The 27056-nt window shown below is 37.5% G+C and overlaps 2 protein-coding genes across 3 annotated transcripts in view; one reads left to right on the top strand and one right to left on the bottom strand.

The window, feature by feature from the left end:
• LOC132385440 (F-box only protein 34-like) overlaps positions 1-18633 on the top strand; it is a 43926-nt gene extending 25293 nt beyond the window's left edge. Inside the window, exons 3-5 of one of the 2 annotated variants that reach the window (XM_059957516.1) lie at positions 9331-9452; positions 9561-9638; positions 14327-18633. In XM_059957516.1, coding sequence (XP_059813499.1) covers positions 14337-16514 — 2178 coding nt within the window. In that variant the 5' untranslated portion in view covers positions 9331-9452; positions 9561-9638; positions 14327-14336 and the 3' untranslated portion in view covers positions 16515-18633. The remainder of the gene's footprint in view (positions 1-9330; positions 9453-9560; positions 9639-14326) is intronic. The other variant, XM_059957524.1, reaches the window with a different exon arrangement.
• Positions 18634-24856: 6223 nt separating this feature from the next.
• Positions 24857-27056, bottom strand: part of atg14 (autophagy related 14) — a 50058-nt gene continuing 47858 nt past the window's right edge. The window contains exon 10 of the mRNA XM_059957541.1: positions 24857-26087. Within this exon, the coding sequence (XP_059813524.1) occupies positions 25778-26087 (310 nt within the window). The 3' untranslated portion in view covers positions 24857-25777. The remainder of the gene's footprint in view (positions 26088-27056) is intronic.

Here is a 27056-nt window from a genome sequence, read left to right as displayed (position 1 = left end):
GGAAATTTGATAGCGATGTACAAAATTGAGTATAGATAGAGTAAATGCAAGCAAGCTTTTTCCACTGAGGTCGGGTGGGATTACAAGCAGAGGTCATGGCTTAAGGGTGAAAGGGTTTTAAGGGGAACTTGAGGAGAAATTTCTTCACTCCGAGTTGCAAGGGTGTGGAAGGAGTTGCCTGGACAAGTGGTGCATGCGAGCTCGATTTCAACATTTAAGTGAAATTTGGATAGGTCCATGGATAATAGGGGTATGAAGTGCTGTGGTCCTGAGGCAGGTCAATGGTAGTAGGCTGTTTAAATGGTTTCAGTATGGGCTGAAAGGCCTGTTTCTGTGCTGTACTTTTCTATGACTATGATTCCACTTTCAAGGAATTATGGATCTGTATTCCCAGATTCTTCTGTTCTACCACATTCCTCAGTGCCCTATTGCTCACCATGCAAGTCTTCCCAAAGTGCAACCTCACATTTATCCAACTGCCATTTTTCAGCCCATTCTCCCAGCCGGTCCTGATCCCATTGTGAGCTTTGATTGCCTTTTTTTGCAATCTACTACGCCCCCAATCTTAGTGTCAAGCTAGCATGGGAACAGAAAAGATTTACAAGGATTTTGTTGGTTCCGGTGTATTCGGGTTATGAGTAGAGCTTGGATACCCTCGGACTCTTCCCTGGAGTGAAGTGAACTTGTAGGTTTTTCTGCCATGTCCATTCTATAGTGTGATGACAAGAACTATATGCAGTCCTCCAGATATGACCTAAACAATGTTTTCTATAGCTGCAGTATGAGTTCCCAACACCTGTACTCAATGCTCTGGCCTTTGAAGGCAAGTTTGCCTAAATCAGGAGGGACATAGATAAGTGGATGGTTAGTCTTTTTCCAGCTTGAGTAAGTATAAAACTAGAGGGCACATGTTTAAGATGAGAGGGGAAAGATTTGAAGAGACAGGTTTTTCATACAGGGTGGTGGTTGTAAAGTCAGCTGCCAGCAACAGTGGTAGTGGCAGGTCAGTTACAAAATTTAAGGTATTTGGATATGTTCGTTGACATAGACCAAATGCCGGCAAAGTAGACTAACTTGGGAAAGAATCTTGGTCAGCATGGATGAGTAGGTGCAAGTAACTTCTTTCCATGTACTACATCTTTAAGACTACATATAGATTTCAAACTTATTATTTTTATTATACAAAATTGAAATCATTTCTCATTAAGTGTGATTATTCCTTTCTAAATTATGTCCCTTTGATGTAAGAGCATGTAAATATTTTGTATGCTTGCCAATAGATACTTTATTGGACAAACCAATAGAATAATTATTTGGACTTCTCCAGTAAAGGTATTATGAAATTTGCAAAATATGTGCAAGGCTGGACAGGTTGGATGAAAGGGAGGATGCTTCTTTGGGCTGGAGATAAGAATGAGGGATGTTATTTTAGAATAAAAGGTAGTGTGCTCAGGACTGAGGAGAGGATACGTGCAGCACTGTGGTAGATCTTCTCTGCACCTTCTCTAAAGCTTCCATATCCTATAATAAGGTGACCAGAACTGAACATAGTACTCCAAGTCGGTCTAACCAGAGTTTTACAAAGCTGCAATACCACCTCACAGTTCTTGAACTCAGTCCCTCCACTAAGAAAGGGAAATACACAATATACTTTCTAAACAATCCTGTCAACTTACACGGAAACTGAGGGATCTATCAACATAGGCACTTAAGTTCCTTTTGCTTCCCCACGCTGCTAAGAATCCTGCCATTAACCCTATGTTCTGCCTTCATGTTTGACCTTTCAAAGTGTATCGCTTCATACATTCCCAGATTGAACTCCCATCTGCCACTTCTCAGCCCAGCTCTGCATCTTATCAATGCATCCCTAACTTTTCTATCATCTACTAGTAGGCAAACCTACTAACTCACCTTTTTTATAAATTCCAAGTATTTTATTTTTAAAATATCACAAAGAACAGGGATCCAGAACAGATGCCTATGAAATATCAGTACTCACCAATCTTCAGATAGAATAAACTCTGTTTTCTACCACCCTCTGCCTTCTGTGGGCAAGCTAATTTGGAATTCATAAAGTTAGGTTTCCTTGTATTCAGTGCCTCCTGATTTTATGAGCCTACCATGGGAACCCTTGTTAAGCACCTTACTAAAATCCATATATATCACATCCACTGCTGTACCTTCATTAATTTTTTCTAGCTCTTCCTTGAAGCATTCAGTTAGGCTTGTGAGGCAAAGATGTGTTAATCTCTCTTACTTCGTAAGAGAGTAACTTAGGATATAACCTGTTTGGCACTTGGGGGCTTGCCTATCCTAAATATTTTTCAGAAGTTCCTGCACATCTTTCTTAATCTCAACATGTTCCAGCATTTCAGCCTGTTCTACACTGTCCACACGTTTGGCAAGGTCCCTCTCACTGGTGACTATAGAAGCAAAGTATTCATTAAGGACCACCTTTACCTTCTCTGACTTCAGGCACCTGTTAAGAGCAACACATGCAAAATGCTGGAGCAACTCTGTAGGTTGGGCAACACCTATGCAAATGAATAATCAGTCAATGTTTTGGACCACGATCCTTGATCAGACTGGAAAGGAGGAGGGGTGGGGGAAGGGGAAGGACAACAAGCTAGAAGATTAATAGGTAAAGCCAGGAGTGTGGGACACGGGATATGCCATCTTAGCCATCTTCAGCCCAATGGCATAAACATCAATTTCTCCAACTTCCAGTAATTTTTCCAATGACTCCTTCACTGCTCTTCAATTCCATGCTCTGAGCTCTTAAACTCTTACCTCTTCTCCACAGTTGCCTATCCACCTCCCCCTTGTGCCTCTCCTCCCCTTTCTCCCATGGTCCACTCTCCTCTCCTATCAGATTCCTTCTTCTCCAGCCCTTTACCTTTCTCCCCCAATAACCTCTCACCTTATTTTGGCTTCTTCCTCCTTCCCTTCCAGTCCTGATGAAGGGTCCTGGCCTTATTTTCCTTATTTGGTTGTTGCTGCTTTTGTCTGAAGGGGCTGCATCCCCCAACTGTATCCATAATGGAGAGGGAATAAAGACTGGGTACTCTTGCCTGCCCTTGGTGGTTGGTCATCCATTTCCTATTGAGCTGAACCTGTGCTGTGCTTCCATCTATGACATTTTGTCCCCAATGTTCTTCTGTGAGTCCAGCTGCAGCTTAAAAATGAAAACTAATTTTGTGTGACCTTATGAGAATTATGTAATATGTCCACTAACTTCTCATTGAATCTAATTGTAGTTCATAGAAACATAGAAAATAGGTGCAGGAGAAGGCCATTCAGCCCTTCGAGCCTGCACCACCATTCAGTAAGATCATGGCTAATCATCCAACTCAAAACCCTGTACCTGCTTTCTCTCCATACCCCCTGATCCCTTTAGCCACAAGGGCCATATCTAACTTCCTCTTAAATATAACCAATGAACCGGCCTCAACTGTTTCCTGTGGCAGAGAATTCCACAGATTTACCACTCTCTGTGTGAAGAAGTTTTTTCTCATTTCAGTCCTAAAAGGCTTCCCCTTCATCCTTGAACTGTGACCCATCGTTCTGGACTTCCCCAACATCAGAAACAATCTTCCTGCATCTAGCCTGTCCAATCCCTTTAGAATAGTATACATTTCAATAAGATACCCCCTCAATCTTCGAAATTCCAGTGAGTATAAGCCTCGTCGATCCAGTCTTTCTTCATATGAAAGTCCTGCCATCCCAGGAATCAATCTGGTGAACCTTCTTGGTACTCCCTCTATGGCAAGAATGTCTTTCCTCAGATTAGGGTACCAAAACTGCACACAATACTCGAGGTGCGGTCTCAGCAAGGCCTTGTGCAACTGCAGTAGAACTTCCCTGCTCCTGTACTCAAATCCTTTTGCTATGAATGCCAACATACCATTTGCCTTTTTCACCGCCTGCTGTACCTGCATGCCCACCTTCAATGACTGGTGTACAATAACACCCAGGTCTCATTGCACCTCTCCTTTTCCTAATCGGCCACCATTCAGATAATAATCTGTTTTCCTGTTCTTGCAACCAAAGTGGATAACCTCACATTTATCCACATTAAATTGCATCTGCCATGAATTTGCCTGCTCACCTAACCTATCCAAGTCACCCTGCATCCTCTTAGCATCCTCCTCACAGCTAACACTGCTGCCCAGCTTTGTGTCATCTGCAAACTTGGAGATGCTGCATTTAATTCCCTCGTCTAAATCATTAATATATATTGTAAACAACTGGGGTCCCAGCACTGAGCCTTGCGGTACCCCACTAGTCACTGCCTGCCATTCTGAAAAGGTCCCGTTTACTCCCACTCTTTGCTTCCTGTCTGCCAACCAATTCTCTATCCACATCAATACCATACCCCCAATACCGTGTGCTTTAAGTTTGCACACTAATCTCCTGTGTGGGACCTTGTCAAAAGCCTTTTGAAAATCTAAATATACCACATCCACTGGCTTTCCCCTATCCACTCTACTAGTTACATCTTCAAAAAATTCCATAAAATTCGTCAGACATGATTTTCCTTTCACAAATCCATGCTAACTTTGTCCGATGATTTCACCTCTTTCCAAATGTGCTGTTATCACATCTTTGATAACTGACTCTAGCATTTTCCCCACCACCGATGTCAGACTAACCGGTCTATAATTCCCCGGTTTCTCTCTCCCTCCTTTTTTTAAAAAGTGGGGTTACATTAGCCACCCTCCAATCCTCAAGAACTAATCCAGAATCTAAGGAGTTTTGAAAAATTATCACACATGCATCCACTATTTCTTACTTCCTTAAGCACTCTGGGATGCGGACCATCTGGCCCTGGGGATTTATCTGCCTTTAATCCCTTCAATTTACTTAACACCACTTCCCTGCTAACATGTATTTCCCTCAGTTCCTCCATCTCACTAGACCCTCGGTCTCTTACTGTTTCCGGAAGATTATTTACGTCCTCCTTAGTGAAGACAGAACCAAAGTAGTTATTCAATTGGTCTGCCATGTCTTTGTTCCCTATGACCAATTCACCTGTTTCTGACTGTAAAGGACCTACATTTGCCTTGACCAATCTTTTTCTTTTCACGTATCTATAAAAGCTTTTACAGTCAGTTTTTATGTTCCCTGCCAGTTTTCTGTCATAATCTTTTTTTCCTTTTCCTAATTAAGCCCTTTGTCCTCCTCTGCTGGTCTCTGAATTTCTCACAGTCCTCAGGTGTGCCGCTTTTTTTTGCTAATTTATATGTTTCTTCTTTGATACTATCCCTTATTTCCCTAGTCAGCCACGGTGCACTACCTTCCCTGGTTTATTCTTTTGCCAAACTGGGATGAACAATTATTGTAGTTCATCCATGCAATTTTTAAATGCTTGTCATTGCATATCCACTGTCAACCCTTTAAGTGTCATTTGCCAGTCTATCTTAGCTAATTCACATCTCATACCTTCAAAGTTACCCTTCTTTAAGTTCAGAACCTTTGTTTCTGAATTAACTATGTCACTCTCCATCTTAATGAAGAATTCCACCATATTATGGTCACTCTTACCCAAGGGGCCTCGCACGACAAGATTGCTAACTAACCCTTCCTCATTGCTCAATACCCAATCTAGAATTGCCTGCTCTCTAGTTGATTCCTCGATATGTTGGTTCAGAAAACCATCCTGCATACATTCCAAGAAATCCTCTTCCTCAGCACCCTTACCAATTTGGTTCACCCAATCTATATGTAGATTGAAGTCACCCATTATAACTACTGTTCCTTTTTTTGCACGCATTTCTAATTTCCTGTTTAATGCCATCCCCAACCTCACTACTACTGTTAGGTGGCCTGTACACAACTCCCACCAGCGTTTTCTGCCCCTTAGTGTTATACAATTCTACACATATCGATTTCACATCCTCCAGGCTAATGTCCTTCCTTTTTACTGCGTTAATCTCCTCTCTAACCAGCAATGCTACTCCACCTCCTTTTTTTTTCCTGTCTATCCCTCCTGAATATTGAATATCCCTGGATGTTGAGCTCCCATCCTTGGTCACCCTGGAGCCATGTCTCTGTGATCCCAACTATATCATATTCATTAATAACTATCTGCACATTCAATTCATCCACCTTGTTACGAATGCTCCTCACATTGACACACAAAGCCTTCAGGCTTGTTTTTACAACACTCTTAGCCCTTATACAATTATGTTGAAAAGTGGCTCTTTTTGCTTTTTGCCCTGGATTTGCCTGCCTGCCACTTTTACTTTTCACCTTACTACTTTTTGCTTCTACCCTCATTTTACACCCCTCTGTCTCTCTGCACTTGTTCTCATCATCCCCCTGCCACATTAGTTTAAAGTCTCCTGATCAGCAGTAGCAAATGCTCCCCCTAGGATATTGGTTCCAGTCCAGCCCAGGTGCAGACCGTCCTCTTTATACCGGCCCCACCTCCCCCAGAACTGGTTCCAATGCCCCAGAAATTTGAATCCCTCCCCCTTGCTCCATTTTTCAAGCCACATATTCATCTGAAATATTCTCCTATTTCTACTCTGACTAGCACGTGGCACTGGTAATAATCCAGAGATTATTACCTTTGTGGCCCTACTTTTTAGTTTATCTCCTAACTCCCTAAATTCACCTTGTAGGACCTCATCCCTTTTTTTACCTATGTCGTTGGTACCTATGTGCACCACGACCACTCTCTGTTCACCCTCCCATTCCAGAATGTCCTACAGCTGCTCAGAGACATCCTTGACCCTTTCACCAGGGAGGCAACATACCATCCTGGAGTCTCGTTTGCGGCCGCAGAAACGCCTATCTATTCCCCTTACAATCGAATCCCCTATCACTATAGCTCACCCACTCCTTTTCCTTACCTCCTGTGCCGCAGAGCCAACATGGTGCAATGAACTCGGCTGCTGCTGCCTTCCCCTGATGAGACATCTCCCCCAACTGTATCCAAAACAGTATATCTGTTTAGGAGGGAGATGACCTCAGGGGACTCCTGCACTACCTGCCTACTGCTACGCTGTCTAGTGGCTACCCCTTCCCTTTCTGCCTGTGCAGCCTTCACCTGTGGTGTGGCCAACTCACTGAACATGCTATTCACGACTTTCTCAGCATCGCGGATGCACCAGTATTGTGTGTTATAACATTGAGTTTTGCTGTTTAATATATTTGTAATAGCAGCCTACTGCTGTAACAGATATTTCAGGTATACGTTTTCAAGAAATTGTGCTGCTTAATAAAATGATTGGAATTGGTTTATTATTGTTACGTACCACCATATAGTGAAAAGCTTGTCTTACATACTGTCCAAACAGATCAAATCATTATAGTGTATTGAAGGCGAAAGAGTAACACAATACCAAATAAAGTGCAATGATGACAGAGAAAGTGCAGGCACGCAGGCGATAAGGTGCAAGATGTTAATGAAATGGATTGTGAGATCAAGGTTCCATTTATCATACTTGGAAACCATCTAATAGTGTGGGTAGAAGCTGTCCCTGAGCCTGGTGGTCCATGCTTTTAGTTTTTTGCATCTTCTGCAGAATGGGAGAGGGGCGAAGAGAGTATGTCCAGTTTGAGTGTGGTCTTTGATTATGCTGCTTCACTGAGGCAGTAAAAAGTATAGACATCCATGGGGGTAGGGTGCTGGTTTACGTGATGTGCTGAGCTATGTCTACAATTCTGTATTCACAGGTAGAGTGATTGGCATACCATATAGTGTGGAATAGACCCTTCCAGTCCAACAAGCTGCACTGCCTGGAAACCATTTATTTACACTAGCTTAATCATAGCACCATTTACAATGACCAATTGACTATTAACCGGTGCATTTTTCGCCTGTGGAAGGAAACTGGAGCACCCAGAGGAAACTCAAGCAGTTCACAAGGAGAACATACAGGCTCCTAACAAACGGCACCAGAATTGAACTCCGCTCTCTGGAATGCCCTGAGCTATAATAGCCTTGTGCCCCAATGGTGATAACGATCATGATGAATGTATGATTGGAATTGGCAACGCATACATAGTTCTAACCTACTTAAGTTGATTAGGCCAAGATCTTTGGGTCAAACTCTACTTGTTAATGTTGTGAAAGTATCTTGTGTATTTCATGCAGTAGAATGAAAAAAAGACCTAATTTAAGGGTCCAACAATTGGTGCGGAGTTTTGCTGGGCATTTTGTGTTGATGTATGTGCTAAAGGACAGAATTGAACTTTGCATGTGTTTAAATATCCTACATATGTTTGATTTTCAATGTAATGGATTTAATTTGAAAGGTAAACGAAGGATCATTGGAATGGAGGGAGTGAAAAATGTACTCTTTATTGTTTGTATGGTTTCATGACTTATTAATTCCTTCACAAAATGTATAAGGTCATCAACAGAAATATTTTCTCATTCTCTGCTTCGATAGTTCATGATACTTCTCATGAGTAAGTTATTCTGCTATGACAGGTGGCTTACAGAGCAATTAATATATGTTATGAACTCAGGGCTGTGCCTAAAACTAAGCCATCAGATAGTACTTAGTAGGTTTGGTCTTATCAGTCAATTGCTTATGATAACTAACAGCCCACCCAAAGGAAATGTAACCTTTTTGTTCAGGAGTAATAAAATATAACCATCAGGTATTTGATGAGCCATATAGCATGGTGTCCTGTTGGATATTTTTAAGGATGTGCCTGCCAATCTTGCCCACGTTTGTAGGAAAATAACTTTTTAAGATGAGCTCTACATTTTTTTTGCATTGCTATAAGTTGATTAGTACTCTACTGCAGAAGTGGTATTGTACTTGATAACAGATAATCAGATATGGATTCTTGGACAGAATTTGCGACAAATGCTAAGTCAGAACTTGATCTCTGGAATATCTTGTAAAATTCCTTTGCTCTGAAGCTCAGCATTAATTTCAACATTGGAATCTTTCTCATTTTAGCTTATGATTTGTTCCATGACCGTTCTTGTGCTATGTGCATATTTAAGTCAGAACAGACAATTATGACAAGTGGGTTACTTTATACTTGTCTAATTCTTTCTATGTTAATTTGGATTATATAGTTTCTAACCTTTTAATAATGTACTACTATGTATTTTCATTAGATGATTTTGTAGTTCTAAACTAAATCCAGTCCTTTGCAAAGATAATTGCAAAGGTGCATATTTATCAGAAAATTTGGAATTTTATTTCCTTGTCCAAAAACAAGTTTAATTAATGATTTTTAGTATCTGTTTATTATTTGAAGTCAATAATAGAAGTGTGATTTGACTGGCATTTGTGTACAATAAAATTATTTAGTTTTTGTACTTCTCTGTGTAAAGTAACATTATTTCCTCTCTTTCAGTTTTTTTTTCTGAAGTAAATGTGATAATATCGTGTGGTAAGAAGCCATGTCAGATTTTCAGAGTTCATGATAAGAAAATGATGAAGGAAGTGACTGTATGCCTTACTTTGGAATTACCTCGGGTAAGAATGAGTTATTGATTGCTTATTCAATTCATCGTTTAGTTGTATTCATGTATGGTTGAATGACAGTTAAAATTGAATTGAATCCTCTTACATCAATTTACACAGACTTTTGTTCCCTTGAGCAAGTTCGCTTTGGTGTACTTCGGACTCCAAATGAGGCACAAGGATGTGATATGATTTATGGTGGGTAGCATAAAAAGATATATTTTCAAACTTAGTAGTTCTGCATTTAATTGGCCTGTTTCTGATTGCTTAGTTTCTCAGTTTGGTATTATCTACAAACTTCGAATAATTGGTTTCAATTCCCACTCCAACATATTAAGTACATTATAAACAATATTTAGCCCAGCACTGTTCAATGATGAACTTGCAGGTTACATTGTTCAATGCTTGTCTATATCTTTATATTATTTGCTCTCTTTAAGATAGTTTTCTGTGTATTTTGGAAGTATTCCAACTATGGTGTGCCTTGTTAGTACAATGTGAAAATAATCAACGAGATCATTATTCCTGGGAGTGAGAAATATCTGAAAGAACACTGATGACTAGGTTGTATCTATGAGTGTTCTACTGGCCTCTGAGCTTTGGCTTTGTTTAACTATTAATTGCAAATTTTATCAGTTGAATCTGATTTTCCTCAAAGCTTGGCAAGTTGCATTTATGACATTAATATTAAACCTTTTCTAAATTCCTGAAGTGTAGCAGGGTGGCACTGTTGGCTCATAGATCCAATGATCACTGTTTGCTCCTGACCTCCAGTACTTGCAGTTATAGTTTGCTCTTCCCTTAGGTACTCTGCTTTCCTCCAGAATGCCTAAGAACTGCTGATAGGTTAATTGGCTCTGTAACTTACTCCTAGTGAGGCAAAAATATCAAGAAGGAATTGAAAGCAATCAAGCGGGAATGTAGTTCAGGATAGTGGGATTGACAAGATATCTCTGGGTGGTAGCATACACCTGTTGAAAAGAAGTCTTCCCTTCTATTATACACTATTAAGTAGTTGCTTCATTTTGTAGAAATCACAATGGAAAAACTCACACTGTGGTAATGAAATAAACTGGAAACAATTTGTACTTCAGAAATTGTGACATTTCCTAATCACTTACACAAGAACCTCATGGTGATACAATAATTACGGTAAAAATTGCCTAAAAGAAGGGTTAGGTTTCTTAATTTGAGAGGATAATAAGTATACATTATTACTAATTACTATTAAATAACCACTATGGACTGAAAATTAACTTCCAGTGTATTGAATCCTATTTCTTCAGACTTTAACCATTTGCAATTTTTGTATTTTCCTTTTCCTCAACTTTTCCTCCCTCTCTCTTTTGGTTTTAGAACATAATTTTGCATGGAAATGTTAATTATAGTATTTAATTCACAATCTTAATAGGTACTGCCATATCTACTTAATACTTAAAGAACATGCTTTAGCTTACTTTTTCTATCGCCTGTAGTTTATATTGATTTTTCTATTGTTTTGTACTCAAAAAAAAATCCAATTCTCATGTATTTTGGCTTGTGATTCTTTTGTAATTTGGTTTTGTACTTGAGGGAAACATTTTTTTTTACTCCTGTTCATCACATACTTTAAATCTAGTATATACCATCTCAGGTTTCTTTTTTATATCACATACCAGCATGTATTAACAGGAAGATACTCTCTAATCTTCTCTCTTAAATAATATCAAGTCTATATTTTTGCCTTTATAAATCAGTGGATTCTGCTTAATTGGGCCATCAATTAATCAGGGCAGCTGTCTATTTTAGACAACTCTTAAAGAACAAAACCTAATCAAGAAAATAGCTGGGATTCCTTTTGTTTATTTGGGACACCATGCTGCTTATTTGGCACAGGTGACTGTTGCCAAACAGTTTTCAACGAGCATCAGTCACATGTACTTGTGTGGCCATCAGGCACTACACTACACTTGGAGTGAATAGTTCTTAAATGGTGTCGGTTGTGTGTACTTCTGTTCAGAAAGCATTGATTTTTATCACTGATAGTTGGCGCGAAATAAGCAGTGAGAGAATTTGGAACTGTTTTGCCCCCTGCGGTTCCAAACATTCAGGCTTGGAGATGCCAGAAATAGCCAGGAGTTAAAATAAAACAATTTCACTACTTCCAACAGGTTAGGAATTAGCAAAATGTATCAACAATCATTTTGAATGTTACAATGAAAATGAAGATTGAAGAATGCATTTGTTGATAACAATTAGGAACTAATACATAGTTTTATAAAATTGTAGAATTGTTGCTAGTGTTTTAATTTTAATTTATTCTGTATTTCATTTTAAAACCTAATTTGTTATTCAGTTATCAATGATGGCATGAACATTGATTAATGCCCACCTCCCCTTCTTACCCCATCCCTTATTTATTTATCTCTCCCCTCCCCTTTTTTCTTTTCTCTCTTTGTCCTTCTCACAATCACCTGTTCTCCATCTCCCTCTGGTGCTCCCCTCCCCCTTTCTCCCTAAGCCACCCGTCCCATGATCTTCTCCCTTCTCCAGCTATGTGTCCCTTTTGCCAATCAACTTCCCAGCTCTTAGCTTCATCCCTCCTCCTCCTATCATTTCAGATCTCCCCCTCCCCCTTTCAAATCTCTTACTATCTCTTCTTTCAGTTAGTCCTGGTGAAGGGTCTCGGCCCGAAACGTCGACCATACTTCTTCCTATAGATGCTGCCTGGCCTGCTGCGTTCCACCAGCATTTTGTGTGTGTTGCTTGAATTCCCAGCATCTGCAGATTTCCTTGTGTAAACGATAGTTTGTCTTTTTTTCATACCTTTTTAACTATTTCCATGAAACTTTGGCTAATTGGGACAGCTGTTTAATTGGGCCAAAATGCACTTGTCCTGATGGGTCCCAATTAACTGGAACCTACTGTATTTTCTTTCAAACTATCTTCTACAAATTTTTATTTCATTTTTTTTCTTCTATATTATGTATTGCATTGAACTGCTGCTGTTAACAAATTTCACATCAATAAACCTGTAATCAGTAATAATAAACCTGATTCTGATTATTCACTTTGGTTGGCATCAAGCAGCCACTATGTTCTGGTTACTGTTTCCAAGGTGACATCTCATAATAAAAACAATATTCCAGAAACACATTTTAGTTGTGGAAAGAGAAATAAAATTAACAATTCAGTTAGAAGAACCTGCATCAGAAATGAAAAAGATGATAGTGTACATTTAAAATTAGAAGGTGAGAAGGATGGATAGAACAAAGAACTTCTTTTTGTCAGTCTGTTTTCACCAACAGCAAGGCTGTAGGAATACCCAGCAGTTAGTCTGTATTAATAGAAAGAGAAAAGCAATAAAACTTAGCATCACAAATGGATGGAAAGGGCTGGCTCTGATAGAGAAACAAAGGTGGAGAGTGCAGTATTGCCACTAGAAGCCTGCAATGTGCCCTGATAGAAAATGAGGTGTTGTTCCTGAAGCTTCCAGTAGACTTCAGCAGTGCTGGATATTACAGATAGTTAACAGTGGGATGAATTAGAGATCTGTTAGCTCAGTGGAAACTGTTGAGGATTGAGCACATATGCCCTGCCAAGTGATCACTACTTTTTATTTCCTCATTGTAGAGAAGACTGTGTACTGAACACTGAATGCAGTACCCTAAATTGGAGAAGTGCAAGTGAATCACTGCTTCATCAAAAAAAGATTGGGTCCTAGGACAGTCGGGAAAAATGATGTGAAATGATAGTTGTTAGGTATCTTGCAGTTACTGTGGTGTTTTTCTCACTTATTTTTATTTAACATTACAGTATGATGCAGAAATAAATTAAGTTAAATTCCTGCAATGTTAATTTTATAACAGCCTGAACAACTGAACTTGATTTCTGTTTACCTCCATACAGTTCAGTTCTAGAAAGTTGCATTGTCATGGAGAGAAATGAGAATTTTGAACTAAGAGCATCAAATGTCAGGATCAAACTTGAGTTACTAGAGCTGTGAAGCAGCACCACTAAATGCACCACCACTATGCTGCCAATTTAAAGAACTTATTCATTCCTTTTACATGAACCCAAGTGCGTTACAATTTAGCTGTTCCCAATACCAACTGGGTAACACCTTGAAATGCCTTGCAGTGCATGCCAGTCCTAAGAATTTTTTCCTAGTTTCATTATGTAGTTAAATCTCTGTAATGCTGTTTATTATTAGCACACATATTTATTTCTCTTTTTTTTTGACAGGGAGTTAACTTTCCTCTAACTTCAATCCTGAGTACTCTTTCTTGTGTCATCTGGATAATGCATTTGTTTTAAGCCAATGAAGGCAAAAACCTGCTTTGACTTGGGTATAAGAATGTAATGATACTCATTAATCTGGCTTGCCAACAATTTTGTTCATTCATAAACTCCATAAGACATAGGAGATTAAATGGGCTATTCGACCCATAGAATCTGATCTGCCGTTCCATCATGGCTGATTGATCAAACCTCTCAGCCCCATTCTCCTGGTCTTCTTACTAATTAAGAACCTGTTAAGCTCTGCTATAAATATATCCAATGGCTTGTCCTTCACAGCCATCTGTGGCAAAGAATTACATAGATTCACCACTTACAGGCTGAAGAAATTCCTCCTCATCTCTGTTCTAAAGAGACGTACTTCTATTGTGAGGCTATGCCCTCTGGTCCTGGACACCCCCACGAAAGGAAACATCCTCTCCATGTTTGGTCCATAAGTTGAGGCCTCCAGAACTCGAACCATAGAGTAGTTCGCTGTTCTTACTATGATATCAAGACTAAATATTTCTGGGTATCATTCACAGTATATGAAATATTGCAATTTCTGCCTCTGTTTTTTTAATGTTTCTAAATGGTTGTGTTATGATTATTTCTCTCTTTATCTGTAGGTTTGCAGCCATGCATCTTAAGCCGTACCCAAAGCTACAAAAGAAAGATGCATCGCTTGAATCAAGCCAAGAGGCACTCAGAGAGCTCCATTCAAACCACCATACATCTGTAGGGGTTGAAAGATGCCAATCCACCTACAACAAACCAATATACTGTAAATCCATTGCTTTGGCATCTCATATCAGCTTGTGGTGTCCAAGACCTTTTAATTTCATTTCTCAAAGTAAAATGTGCAATATGAGGAATCTAGCTGATAATGTTAGCTTTAAGGGAAGAAAGAAACCCATGTCTGAAAACATTCTGCCTCCTTCAATTCATCAGGAAGAAGGGGAGGCACAATTGGATATTTGGGCAGTCATAAAACCTGGTAACACAAAGGAGAAAATTGCCTTCTTTGCAGCACATCAGTGCAATAACAGGACAAATTCCATGAAACTGAAAAGCAGTTGGGATGCTGAGGTCACAACTGCTAAACGCAGAAGGAAATCTATTGATCGAGAGAAAATAAAAATTCAACCATTGAGAAAAGATAGTGTAAAGGATGTTGATAGACGATATTTGTGTGCTGACCCACAAACAATTAGTAACTATGATGAGAATTCATTTGTAAACATTGATAAACAAAATGCTGATGGACATTACCATAGCAGCTCTCTTTCTGTAGCAGAAATGGTGGCTCTTCTAGAACAAAGGGCAAATTCCCTTCTCCCTGACTGCAGCAAACCATTTACAAATGCCAATGCTCACTTGCCGAATATTGTGCATTCAAAGGGAGGGTCCCCATTAGTAGAAGCCATTTCGCACACAGGATCTGAATCTGATGTAAGTCACAAAAAGTCCACTGAAAATAAAAAACTACAGGGTGAATATGTTCGAGTTATAGAAGTAATAGCTAAACTTGAATCTGAGTGCTTAAAAAATCAACACAACAGAAATGGAGAAGCTAGGAATAATAGCTTTCGAAGAGGGGTTGGGAGAGTTTTGTTGACTAATCCTCACCTTTCAGAAGAAAGTGCCAAGAGTACAGGCATAATTCGAAACTCAGCTGGTGCACCCAGAGCAGTTGATAACATTGGGCAAAGCAAAGAACAATGTAGTCACATAAGCACAAGCTATACTAAACCATGCACTGAACCACAGGTTAATGCTCCATCTCTAGCTATTAACTTTTCTGGTGTGGTATTGAATCTCTCTTCTAAAGAGACTTCATTAACCCACAAGGAAACAACATCATTGCCAAACAGTACAAGAGAACATTTTAATAGTGATGTTGAGACATCAGTGGAGTCCTGTAATACCCCATCACTGTGTTGGGAAATGGACAATAAGTTTGTATCAAACTTTACTTTACCGGAGAGTGGTATGGGTGAATATGCAAATAACTTTATTGTCAATGAGTTAGAGTCTTGTGTGGTGGATAGGAATATGGTTATGAGGGTCAAGGAAGCAACAGAATGTACGTCAGTGACTAAACTAAAGTCTGAGGAACCCCTTCCTGGAAAACTATTTTTCTCACTTGAACAGTCCCACTTGGAAAACTTGGATTCAATTGAAAATACTACTGAGGAAATCTTGGATATTGCACGTTGCAGGGATGACTTTCTGATTGCTGAAAACAGAACATTGAACAGAAGTTGTTCAGAAGCAAATCAGAGCAGTTCTTGCACACCTTTTGGAACTATGTGCCCTTCATTAACTGAGCCCTTTCCTCTAAGAAGGCAAGTATCTCACGAGTTCTTAGAAACTCGCTTCAAAATTCAACAGCTTCTTGAGCCTCGGCAATACATGGCCTTTTTACCACACCACATCATGGTGAAGATTTTCATGTTCCTTCCTACTAAATCCCTGGCAGCTCTCAAATGCACGTGCCATTATTTTAAGTTTATTATAGAAAACTATGACATTAGAGCAACAGATTCACGTTGGGTCTGTGACCCACGATACAGAGATGATCCATGCAAGCAATGTAAAAAGCATTATACAAAAGGGGATGTGTCAGCATGTCGGTGGCATTCAAAACCTTATTATAAAGTTCCACCCTATGGGCGTTCCTACTGGATGTGTTGTTGGCAGACAGAAAAAGATTCACTAGGCTGTAAAATTGGGCTTCATGATAATAACTGGGTGCAGTCTCATAATCATGTGCAACAAATATGTGAAAAGGTAAAGAATGGAGAAGGAATATGACATTTTAAAAAAAAAAAGTGAATTTGGTTCAGTATGACTGGGGATATAAAATGTTGTTATTGAATTGTTTGCTTCCTGTAGAAATTGGAATATTTTATTGGTTCTGCACTGTTTACATTGTACAGTATGAACATATTAGCTTATGTGAATCTGCATGAACCAAACTGCAGCAGCCAGTAGCTGTGAGAACTGCAGTATTTGCTCTATCATGTGTTTGATTTACGATAATATTGTACTGTTAATGTAGCTGGCACAGCAACAAACCACTACAATGCAGCAGTGTTGCAGTTAGTCTGTTTTAAGAAATGGTCTTTCTTTTGAATAGATTGTATATTCTACCTAAAATTACATTTAAGTGCAAAAATATTGGCATGGAAATGAATAAATATAAACAAGATTGGCCACTTAAGATCTGAGAATTATGATGAGCAAGTGTTGCTAAACAATGTTAGAGCAAGTACAAAAAAAATAGCAGCACTGCAGAATTACAGGTTATGCAAAATGAAAACTGGTTGAAAATTAATTGCATTACTTGAATTGCCACTGTCAGTGTATAGCAATGCTTACTTTGGTTTAATGAGTCTCAGATCTTTGGGGGAGGGGTTTACTGCTCTTAAAGGTTTGGTGATATATATGGAGTTATATGAACTATTGTATAGTGATCATTTTAGTGGATGTTTTAATAGGATTTATCAATTTTGTGTTAAAGCATATAACTCAACTGTACATCAAAAATAAAATTCATTGTGCCATGGCAAACAATTCTTTGGTCCAATTGATATAACTCAATCATAATTGAAATCTTGTTTGCTGACAAGAAATAAATATTTTAAACAAAGCTTTCCACACAACAAATCTAACTCAATGTATGCCTAGGTATATAAAGTGCTGTGGAAGGGAAGGAAATTGGGTTCTCATCCTATATATATCAAGAATAGGCCGTGTTTAAATCCAAACACGTAATAAATTACCAGGTTTTAATATTAATACTTGAGCTTTAGCACCGAATTTAAAACTTGAATCTGTTTTTGTTTTGAGTTCCAGTCAAAAGTCCTGTTCCAACTTGACTTTAAAAAGATTAGTTTTATTTTTATTGTTTATCTTTGCTTATCTCAAATGTAAAAGCAAAGTAAATCCTCTCATTGATTTAGTGGTTAAAATAATGTGTCAAAACCTTTTTTTACGTATATTTGTGATTTAATATCTGATCTCCAGTGTTTCCCTTGAAAGGGAAGAGAACTTGATGAAAATAAGACTCAATCCAAGTCCTGGTATGAATAACTATTTATTTTTCTTAAGTCTTTATATAAATGGAATTTTATTTTCATAGAATTATACTTGTTGCATTAATAAAAATTCCCAAATTTCTGAAACAGTTGAAGTTAAAGGCTAAAACTGTAAATATTCACCAGGCCATGCTCAGCAGAAGGAAGGAAAATGGAGTTCTGAAAATGAATACTTTATTCCTTTCTTCATGGATACTCCTGTTTGGACTATGCTTCTCCTCCCGTTCTATAGTTTGATTTTTTTTTTACTTGTGGATAATCCCAAGACCGAATGTAAGAATGCTGTAGAGATATTAATTTTGTAATATAAATGTTTAAAGTGCTTTTAATACTGCCTTTGCAAGCTTGGAGTACACATTTACATATTTGTACAATTATGTTATTGGGACTAGGATTTTTATTTTTGCATTGATATTGTCTAAGTATTCCCCTTTAAATTTCATTTCTTGTAAATGTATTGCATCTTTGTTTTTCTTTTATTCTCACTGCACTCATTCATATAGTGCCTAAAATGTTCATCTGTTGCCTACTTAATTCTGCATAACCTGTAACACTGCATATAGCTTTGCTTTAGAATATATTTTATTTCCACTAAACTTGCTGCTTGCTCTGAATCTCCATTTACAAGGGAGCACAATTATCAAGCTACTGTTTCTGTGTATCTTGTACATTACTTGCAATTTTCTATAAGCTTAAAAATGTTGTAAAATTAATAAAATGGAACATTAATAGAAAATGTACTGGTTGTAAATGTTTGGTACCGAATTTTGAAATTCATTATATCTCATTTTCTGCATTAGAACTTTAAAAAATATATATTATGTTGGAAGCCATTTCAGACTCCAGATAATCCATTTGTTAATAAAACTAGATTTTTGGTTGATTACAAATTAATCAGTAAATTAACCATTGAAATTAATTCTCACTTTTTAGCTACAGTGTTTTGCAATTGCATTAATACACAATCCTTAAGAATTTTGTTCCAAAATTAGAGCTTTGGACATCATTTTAAGCTGCTGTGTTTATGTGTTATTAGTTATTCCTTTACATTTGTTTACTTCTGTCATACCCCTCATTGTTGCCATGTGTGTGTTTAATGTGCAGATATATGTGTTCAACTTGCATTTTGGTGCAATTTAAGACAAATGAAATGGGTAGAATGCATATACTATCCATGCTTTGGACCGTGAATTCTTCTTGGATGATGGCAACATTAGTGGCTTTGTGTATTCCAGCCTATGGTGAATTAATCGATGTTGGCAGTAGTAATTCTGACACAATGTGCACGTACAGGTGGTAATATAGTTTGTGTTAAATTGAATAGTTTACCTGTGTGAAGTTCCTGAAAATTAATGCATGTTTGATTTCATACTGTTTTTGCAACTTAAAATTGAGTTTGTTTATTTGCCTGTCAAACCTGAACTACTTATTCCCCTCCATAGATGCTGCCTGACTTACCGAGTTCCTACAGCATTTTGTTTGAGTTTTACACGATTTCCAGCATCTGCTGCAGAATCTCTTGTATTTTTGCTTTTTGGGTTGGGTAGTCTGGCCTAAAGGTTTGAGCCTAGTCTTTGAGGAATGAAGTTCTGCTTGCAGAGGTTGATACCTATTTGAAACTTTTCCATAAAATTTTAAAAACATTTATATTTGAATAAAAAAGTAAACTACTGGAAGAATGTAAGGGGTCAAGCAGCATCTAAAGAGGCAAAAGGATGGATGACATTTCAGATGAAGATCCAGCATCAGTTTTCTTTCTGTTTCAGATTACAGCAGCACAGTACTGTAGTCTCCATTTAAATTAGAATATTTAGCTGTTTACCAACAGGTGGAAAATTCAGGAATGAATGCTATGCAGTGACACCTAATGGGCAGAGATGGTAACTACAAAAATTCATAAACCATAAATTTTGAACTAAAATGAAAAGCATTATTGACATTACTTACCTAAAACTGGAAAACAATGTTGAGTAACCAGTTGGTTGATAAAATTGCTAGCCAAGATTCGCTATTTGTCCCAAAACTGCAATAAATTTTGTTTATTAACCTAGGCCTTTATAAGTCAATGTATTGAGTACAGAAGCTGGGATGTTATGTTGAAATTGTAAAAGGCATTCGTGAGGCCCAATTTGGAGTATTGTGTGCAGTTTTAGTCACCTACCTACAGGAAAGGTACATGTTTAAAAGCGTGCAGAGAAAATTTATAAGGAGGTTGCTGGGTCTGGAGGACCTGAGTTATAAGGAAAGATTGAATAGGACTGTATTCTTTAGAATGTAGAAAATTGAGAGATTTGATAAGAGGTATACAACATTGTGATAAGTATAGATAGGGTAAATGAAAGCAGACTTTTTCCATTGAGGTTGAGTGGGACTAAAACCAGAGGTCATGGCTTAAGGATGTAAGGTGAGAGGTTTAAGGGAAACGTGAGGGGAAACTTCATTCAGAGGGGCATGAGAATGTGGAATGAGCTGCCAGTATAAGTGGATGCCTGCAGGCTTGATTTCAACATTTTGGATAGATACATGGATAGCATTGGGATTAAGCAGTTAAAGTGGTTTTGGCATGTAGATGGGCCAAAAGGCCTGTTTCAGTGCTGTATTTCTTTTATGACTCTACTTAAATAGAAGCACAACTCCTTTCCCTTCCACATGTTTCAAATGCTGTATTGAATACACTGTCTCATTTAGGTCTTTAATATTCATATTAAATTCCAGTACAAAACACATGGGTATTAACACTAAGAATGCTGTAGATAACACATTTAGTGAATTGGCACACTGGTTTAAAGACCTTGAGAACGATGGGGAACCAACAGGCAGTGCAGGACACCTTTGTGGTCATCTCCTTCAAATCAAATACCTGTTTGGATACTTTTGGGAATACTCATTAGGGGAAGACAAAGTAGCTGGGATCATGGCACGGTGAGTGGCTCTGCTGCAAAGGAGAACAGGGAAAAGTGGCTGAGCTTTCGTAAGCGATTCGTTACTTCTGTGATCGCAAATGGGGTTCACAGTTGCTGTGTTACAAGCCCCCTGGTTCTGATGGGTGCATCCCAGGGTAGTGAAATAAATGGTGGAAGTTCACATAGATGTGCTTGTGATGATTTACAAAATTCTTTCGACTCTGGGCAGGTTCCAGAATGGAAATCAGTGAATGTCACGCCACTGTTTAAAAAAGGATGTTGTAGGTAACAGGTGGGTAAGTATAGACCCATTAGCTTAATGTCTAATCAGAAAAATGCTTGAAGCTATCATTAAGGAAGACATAGAGAGACTTTTAGATGGAAGTGACTCCATCAGGCATAGGTCCTATTTGACAAACTTACTGGAGTTATTTAAGGATATAATGAATGCAGTGGACAGAGGGGAAAAGGTGGATATTGTATACTTAGATTTCCAGAAGCCATTCTGTAAGGTGCCTCATAAAAGACATCCATAACATAAGATTGCATGGATTTAGGGGTACTGTATTAGCATACATAGAGGATTGGTTTACCAACAGGGCATAGAGTGGGCTGTTTCTGTGGTTGACATTGGTGAGCAGGGTGCTACGGGTCGGTGCTGAGCCCATTGTTCATGATATACGCTAACAGTTTGAAAGAGGAGACCAAGATTAGCATATCCAAGTTTGCTGGTGGCACTAAATTGAGTGGAAAAGCAAATTGTGCAGAGGATATGGCGAGTCTGCAGAGAGATGTAGTTAGACCAAGTGAGTGGGGAAGGGTATACCAATATAACATTAGTAAAGGCGAGGTTTCACTTTGAAAGGAAAAATAGGTCAGATTATTTGAATGGTGAATGAGGGAAATTATACAGAGGAAATTAGGAGTGCTAGTGCATGAGTTGCAACAGACTGGTTTGCAGGTGCAACAGGTTATGAAGGCAAATGGAATGTAGGCTCTCATTGTAGAGGAATTGAATGAGAAAGTTATGCTGCAATTATAGAAGGTATTGGTAAGGCCACATCTACAGTACCGCATGCAGTTCTGGCCTCCTTACTTGAGGCAAGACATTCTGGCTTTGGAGATGGTACAGAAGAGTTTCAACAAGTTAATTCCATAGAGTTAACATATGTTCTGAGTCATCTAGGATAATCCTCGCTGAAACGTAGAATTATGTAAGGGATAAGATAGTGGCAGTAGTTTTCATTATTAGGTGAGAGAAGAACTAGGGGACATACTTCACTATTTGAGGTAACTGATTTAAGAGGGGGATGAAGAAAAACCTGCTTTTCTCAGAGTTATGAATCTGGAATTCTTTGCCCAGGGAAGCAGTATAGTTCATTAAATATATTTAAGCCATTGTTGGATAGATTTTTGCATAGCAGTGGAATTAAAGGTTATGGGGAAAAGGCAGGCAGGACAAGCTGAGTCAACAGCCAGATCAGCCATGATCTTAGTGAAAGGCAGAGCAGGCCTGATGAATCAGATGGCCTATTCCTGCTCCTATTTTTTATTGATTATGTATAACAATTAGCTTTGTAATTTACTAGTGACTCTACAACTGCACTTGCGACTCAAGTCTTGACTAAAATCCTTCAAAAAAAAATACCAGGAGATAGGGAACAAAGGAGTTGAGGCCGGAGATTACTATGATAGTAAATGGTGGAGCAGGGTTCAGGAGCTGTTTTGCTTTCTGTTTTAAAAAAAATAGTTCATGCACACTTATGATGGGACTTTTGTCAGTAACTGAGTTACTTTTTTATACTGCAATTATTATAAGCAACTGACCACTTTGAACTACCATTAACACATTGAACAAATGAAATGTATGCGCCTATCCTTTAAAGATACATATATTTTGAAAATTCTGCAAGAATACCAGATCTTAGGTTTTCAAATGAAATTTAACACTTTTTTTAAACCTTGTTTGCTTCTTTCAAAAGTATTGTACTCTGACATTGTGTTGTTTAAAATGGCATAACAGATGTCTAAGGGTTGTCAAATCTTTTTTTGGCATATTTGGATTATTTCTCCCTTTTCATAAAATTCTACTTTTCCTATCATATTTATGATAAATATATATTAAAGTATATTTTGTAGGTTTAAGAATCATGATTGCATTCAGGAATGAGACATTAAAGAGCCTGACACTGTAAAGTTGTATTGGAGTTAGACTTCAGTACAATTCTACCCACAATTGTTCTTGATGTACGACTATCATCAAGCCAGCTGAAAGAGAAAATGCAGTGAGCCGAGTGCTAAATGTTACTTTAAAAAATTAAGTAGTTTTGTAAATTGCAATCAGTAGATTGACTTAATAGTTAAAGTAATATTTCCTGTTTCATGAGGTAAAAACTTACTTTTGTTTAAAAACTTTCATTCGGAATGGTCTTTTAAATTATAAATTCTATTTATTTCTATCATATGTTAACTTTTAAAGCAGCTAATTTCCTTTGATCACTTATTACAATAATTGTTATTGGTGGTAATAATGACTAGTGTTTTACTAATTTTACTACTATTAGTTTAGCTAAAATTAAACTGAATATTATTAATTAACTGGATAACTAGAAGTCATCCAGCTCATAATATTCTAATAACTTAAAACAACCAGTTTTATTTAATTTTAAACTATTATAGTTTTGTGTTTATTTTACCAGTGATGTAATGGATTATTTTTAAGAGTGGAAGGAGTTAAATAGATTTGAAATTGCTTTAAATTCTTAAGAGCTGTGCACTTGGTGATTTAAGAATTGTCCATTCACCTCATTAGATTACATTGAACTGAATACTAAAAGAATTAAACTTAACTCTATTTCTTGAATTAATCTGTTAATTTAATCAATATACCTTAGCTGCTGAAAGTGCTAAAATTATTTTGTTTTGGCATACCAGTTCAGTTTTTCAAGAAACTATTTAGTATTTCCACAGTGGAGTTGATTACTAAAAGTGTAGGTTTGATACTTGAGCAAAATCCCTTCAAATAGACAATTAATTTCAGTGATTAAAAAGAGACTTGACCTAAGTGAATGTGATTTATTTTTACAGGTAAAAATGTAAATCAGTAAGGGGAGGAGCTGTATGATCATGAATGAAAGGGGGAGCATCTAAACCTAGGAACGCCTTGATACTTGAAGATAGACTAAAAGGAAGTACATGAACTTGTCATGTTCATCAACATTCGGAACCATTCTTAAATCAAAGTGTTTGAGAAACACAAAGTTTGTAGCAAACTTAGCTAGACCATAAAAGGGATTACAGAAGCAATTTATATGTCACTCAAAATAAGGTAGAGTATCTTGGGTACCAAAATCCAGGTTGTATAGTGACAGAATGTGTAGTGGATCTGGCATTGAGTACATAGTACCTGTCTTGAAAGAACGCTTGTATAAAAGAATTGTATTTGCTTAACTTTGGCATGGCATAAAATGGTGATCACTCAACAAATTTTCCCTAAATGTAAGCAAATATTACAATCTTTTTCAATGTGGGGTACGGGATATACCAGTCAACCTTCCGTTGTGAGAAAACTTTTAAGATTTTAATCTTGTACAAGATAGTGGCACTTAGAAAAATATGATTTTATGACAAATTCAAGTTAAATTGTGTTTGTGCAACTGAATATTGTTTTTAAGTAATGGAGAGGTGAATTACATTGATGTACATTTTTTCCCAAAAGAGATTCGATAAAATACCACATAAAATTCATCAGCAAAACTGGTCCATTGATTAAAAGGGGAGGGGCTTCATCAATATAAAACTGACCTGAGTAACAGAAATGAGGTTCAAGTGAGCAATTTATTTCTTAACTGCTGTGTTTAGTACTGGCATCACTGTATTTGAAATTATAGATCCAGGCAATACTATATTTCAAGTTATATATTAATGGCCCAGATGTGGATTTATTTTAAAAGTTTGCTGATGAAATGAAACTTTGAAATTGTGTACAATGAAGTGGAATTGAAACACAGGACAGAATAAGAAATAGGAGTAGGCCATCTAGCCCCCTTGCTTTTACTGCACAAGGGAAGGTGAAATGATGGTGAAGCACATTACAAGTGCAAATCAACACAGAAATTTGTAATGATCATTTTAGTAGTTAGGAGACAACACAAACAGAACTATACAGTTTTAATGTGGGTGCAACAATAAGAAAGGTATTTATAGACAAATTTTGAAACTGCTAGGATAAATTGAGAAGGTAATTTAAATACTCGAGTAAATCCATAGTTACGAAGAGTAAAAACAAAAATTACTTCAAACTCTTATCAAATGCTGTTCAGGCCCAAGATTGAAATCACAGTTTGCGAATGTGGCAGGATGTGAAAGCATGCTGAAATGATTATCATCAAGGAAAAGAGACTTCAGTAATGCAGGATTTCTGTGGAAACTAGTGCTTTTCTTAGAAAAGCTCCATCAGTGCTTAGAATCTTGAGGAGTTTCAAAAAAAATTGCAATAAACTGTTTGGGTGACAGAAGCGTTACCAACAAGGTAATTTGCAAAATAACAAGGCAAAACGAGAGGGGGAAAAAGAACTGCTGTCATTTGGAATAGTCAGCCTGAGAATGGTAGAATTTGAACTGGTACCATTTAATAAGGATGAATACCTTTCAAATTCTTCAACAGTGTATTCCTTGAGCTTAGTAAATTGCAAACAGGTTTAAAATTGCGCCATCCTTAGTTTTCAAGTGTCACCTAAGGATTCTGCAAATATTCCAACAGCTGACATTCACTGGTGCAAACCACTGAAAAGTCTTTCATTAATAAAGTTGGCATTTAAATCACATTTTGATAAGATCATTACCTAGTACTCTGAAATAAAAATGTGCCCCTACCATTTCCTTTGCACATTTATAACTTGTACACAAATTTGTTCAAAGTAGTTCCATTATTCCTAAACAAAATTTAACCAGTTCTAATCAGCCAATTATGCTTCTGAGCCATATAAAGTTTTTCTAGTTTTATGTATTTTATAGGCACTACATTTTATGTGTTCTTTCTTTCATAAATCTATTACTCCAGTGCAGCAAGTAATCAGCGTTGTCCATAGTACTGCTTCCACCATGATGTAACAGAAGCTGCTGCAGACGATATCATACCACCAGTACTGTTACTGTTGCTGACAGGTTGAGATGCTTGCATGGCTTGACTTTGCAATACTTCAACTGGTTGAGAGGGAATATCGTAAAATTTAGGACTAGGTACAGTCTCCCAATCTGTTCCCAGATCAGTTTCTTCATCACTTATATATTCATCACCACTTTCATCAGTCTGAGCAGCAATATTTGTATCCACTAATTCCATTGAATCTTCAAGATCAGCACTGATTTCAAAAGGACCAGATCTAAATTTAAAAGAAAATATTACTTTGTACACATGTAATAACACAGATTTTCAAGTATTAATGTTTTTGGTCTAAGAATTTTTGTTCTACTCATGGAATATGTGTGGGTGTCAGAATTAAGCCAGTAAGTGCTGTCTATGATTGGCCTTAGAAAGTTAGTGGTGAGCACCTTCCTTGAAAAACAAGCCCATCTGATGTCCATTCTATGCTACTATCAATCAAGGAGCCCATTTGGATACTGACTCAGTAATGATGAATAGCAATATTTTCCCAAGAAAGCATCTAAAAGGTTGTGGTATTTCCATTCATCTGCTGTCCTTGATCTAGTGGGGAGTGGGTTTATGAGAAGCTACAGTGAATCTATTACACACTATAGTGATGTCATGCATGAAGCTGCATCCATCCAAATTTTTTTTTAATTCCATTACCTGCCTTGTAAATAAAAGGAAGTACTTTGTAGTTGCCAGTTGAATTAATCATCAATGAATGCCAGGCTTTGTTTCTGTAATTAGTATCTATACAACTGATCCACAGGTTTCCTCTCAATGAAAGACTATTGGCACATTTCCTCTCCTTTCAGAACAACTCAAAATAATTTAAAACAAATGAAGTTCTCTGAAATGAACATGAAGGTAATATTGAAAAGCCCAGCAATCAGTTTGTCAAAAAGACCAGATTATCTGTTTTTGGCATGTTGATATATTCTACACTTAGTGTGATAATTATTTTTCTTTAGATTTGCATGAGGGAACATAAGGGAAATCATTTTAATATCTCATTCAAAAAATTACCCCCCCCCCACAAAGTATCCCCACTCCCACATTACTGCTTTAGCATCAGCCCTGATTTTTGTGCTGAGACAACATTCTGATTCAGAGTCACGATGAACTCAAGTGAATTCCACTGATTTCCCAAACTACTGCAAACTTGCCTGTGGGAGATTTACAATGATAGTATGACTGAATGTCA

The sequence above is a fragment of the Hypanus sabinus genome, chromosome 2, assembly GCF_030144855.1.
Source record: "Hypanus sabinus isolate sHypSab1 chromosome 2, sHypSab1.hap1, whole genome shotgun sequence".
Classification (NCBI taxonomy): Eukaryota; Metazoa; Chordata; class Chondrichthyes; order Myliobatiformes; family Dasyatidae; genus Hypanus; species Hypanus sabinus.
This window is presented reverse-complemented; position numbering and strand designations above follow the sequence as displayed.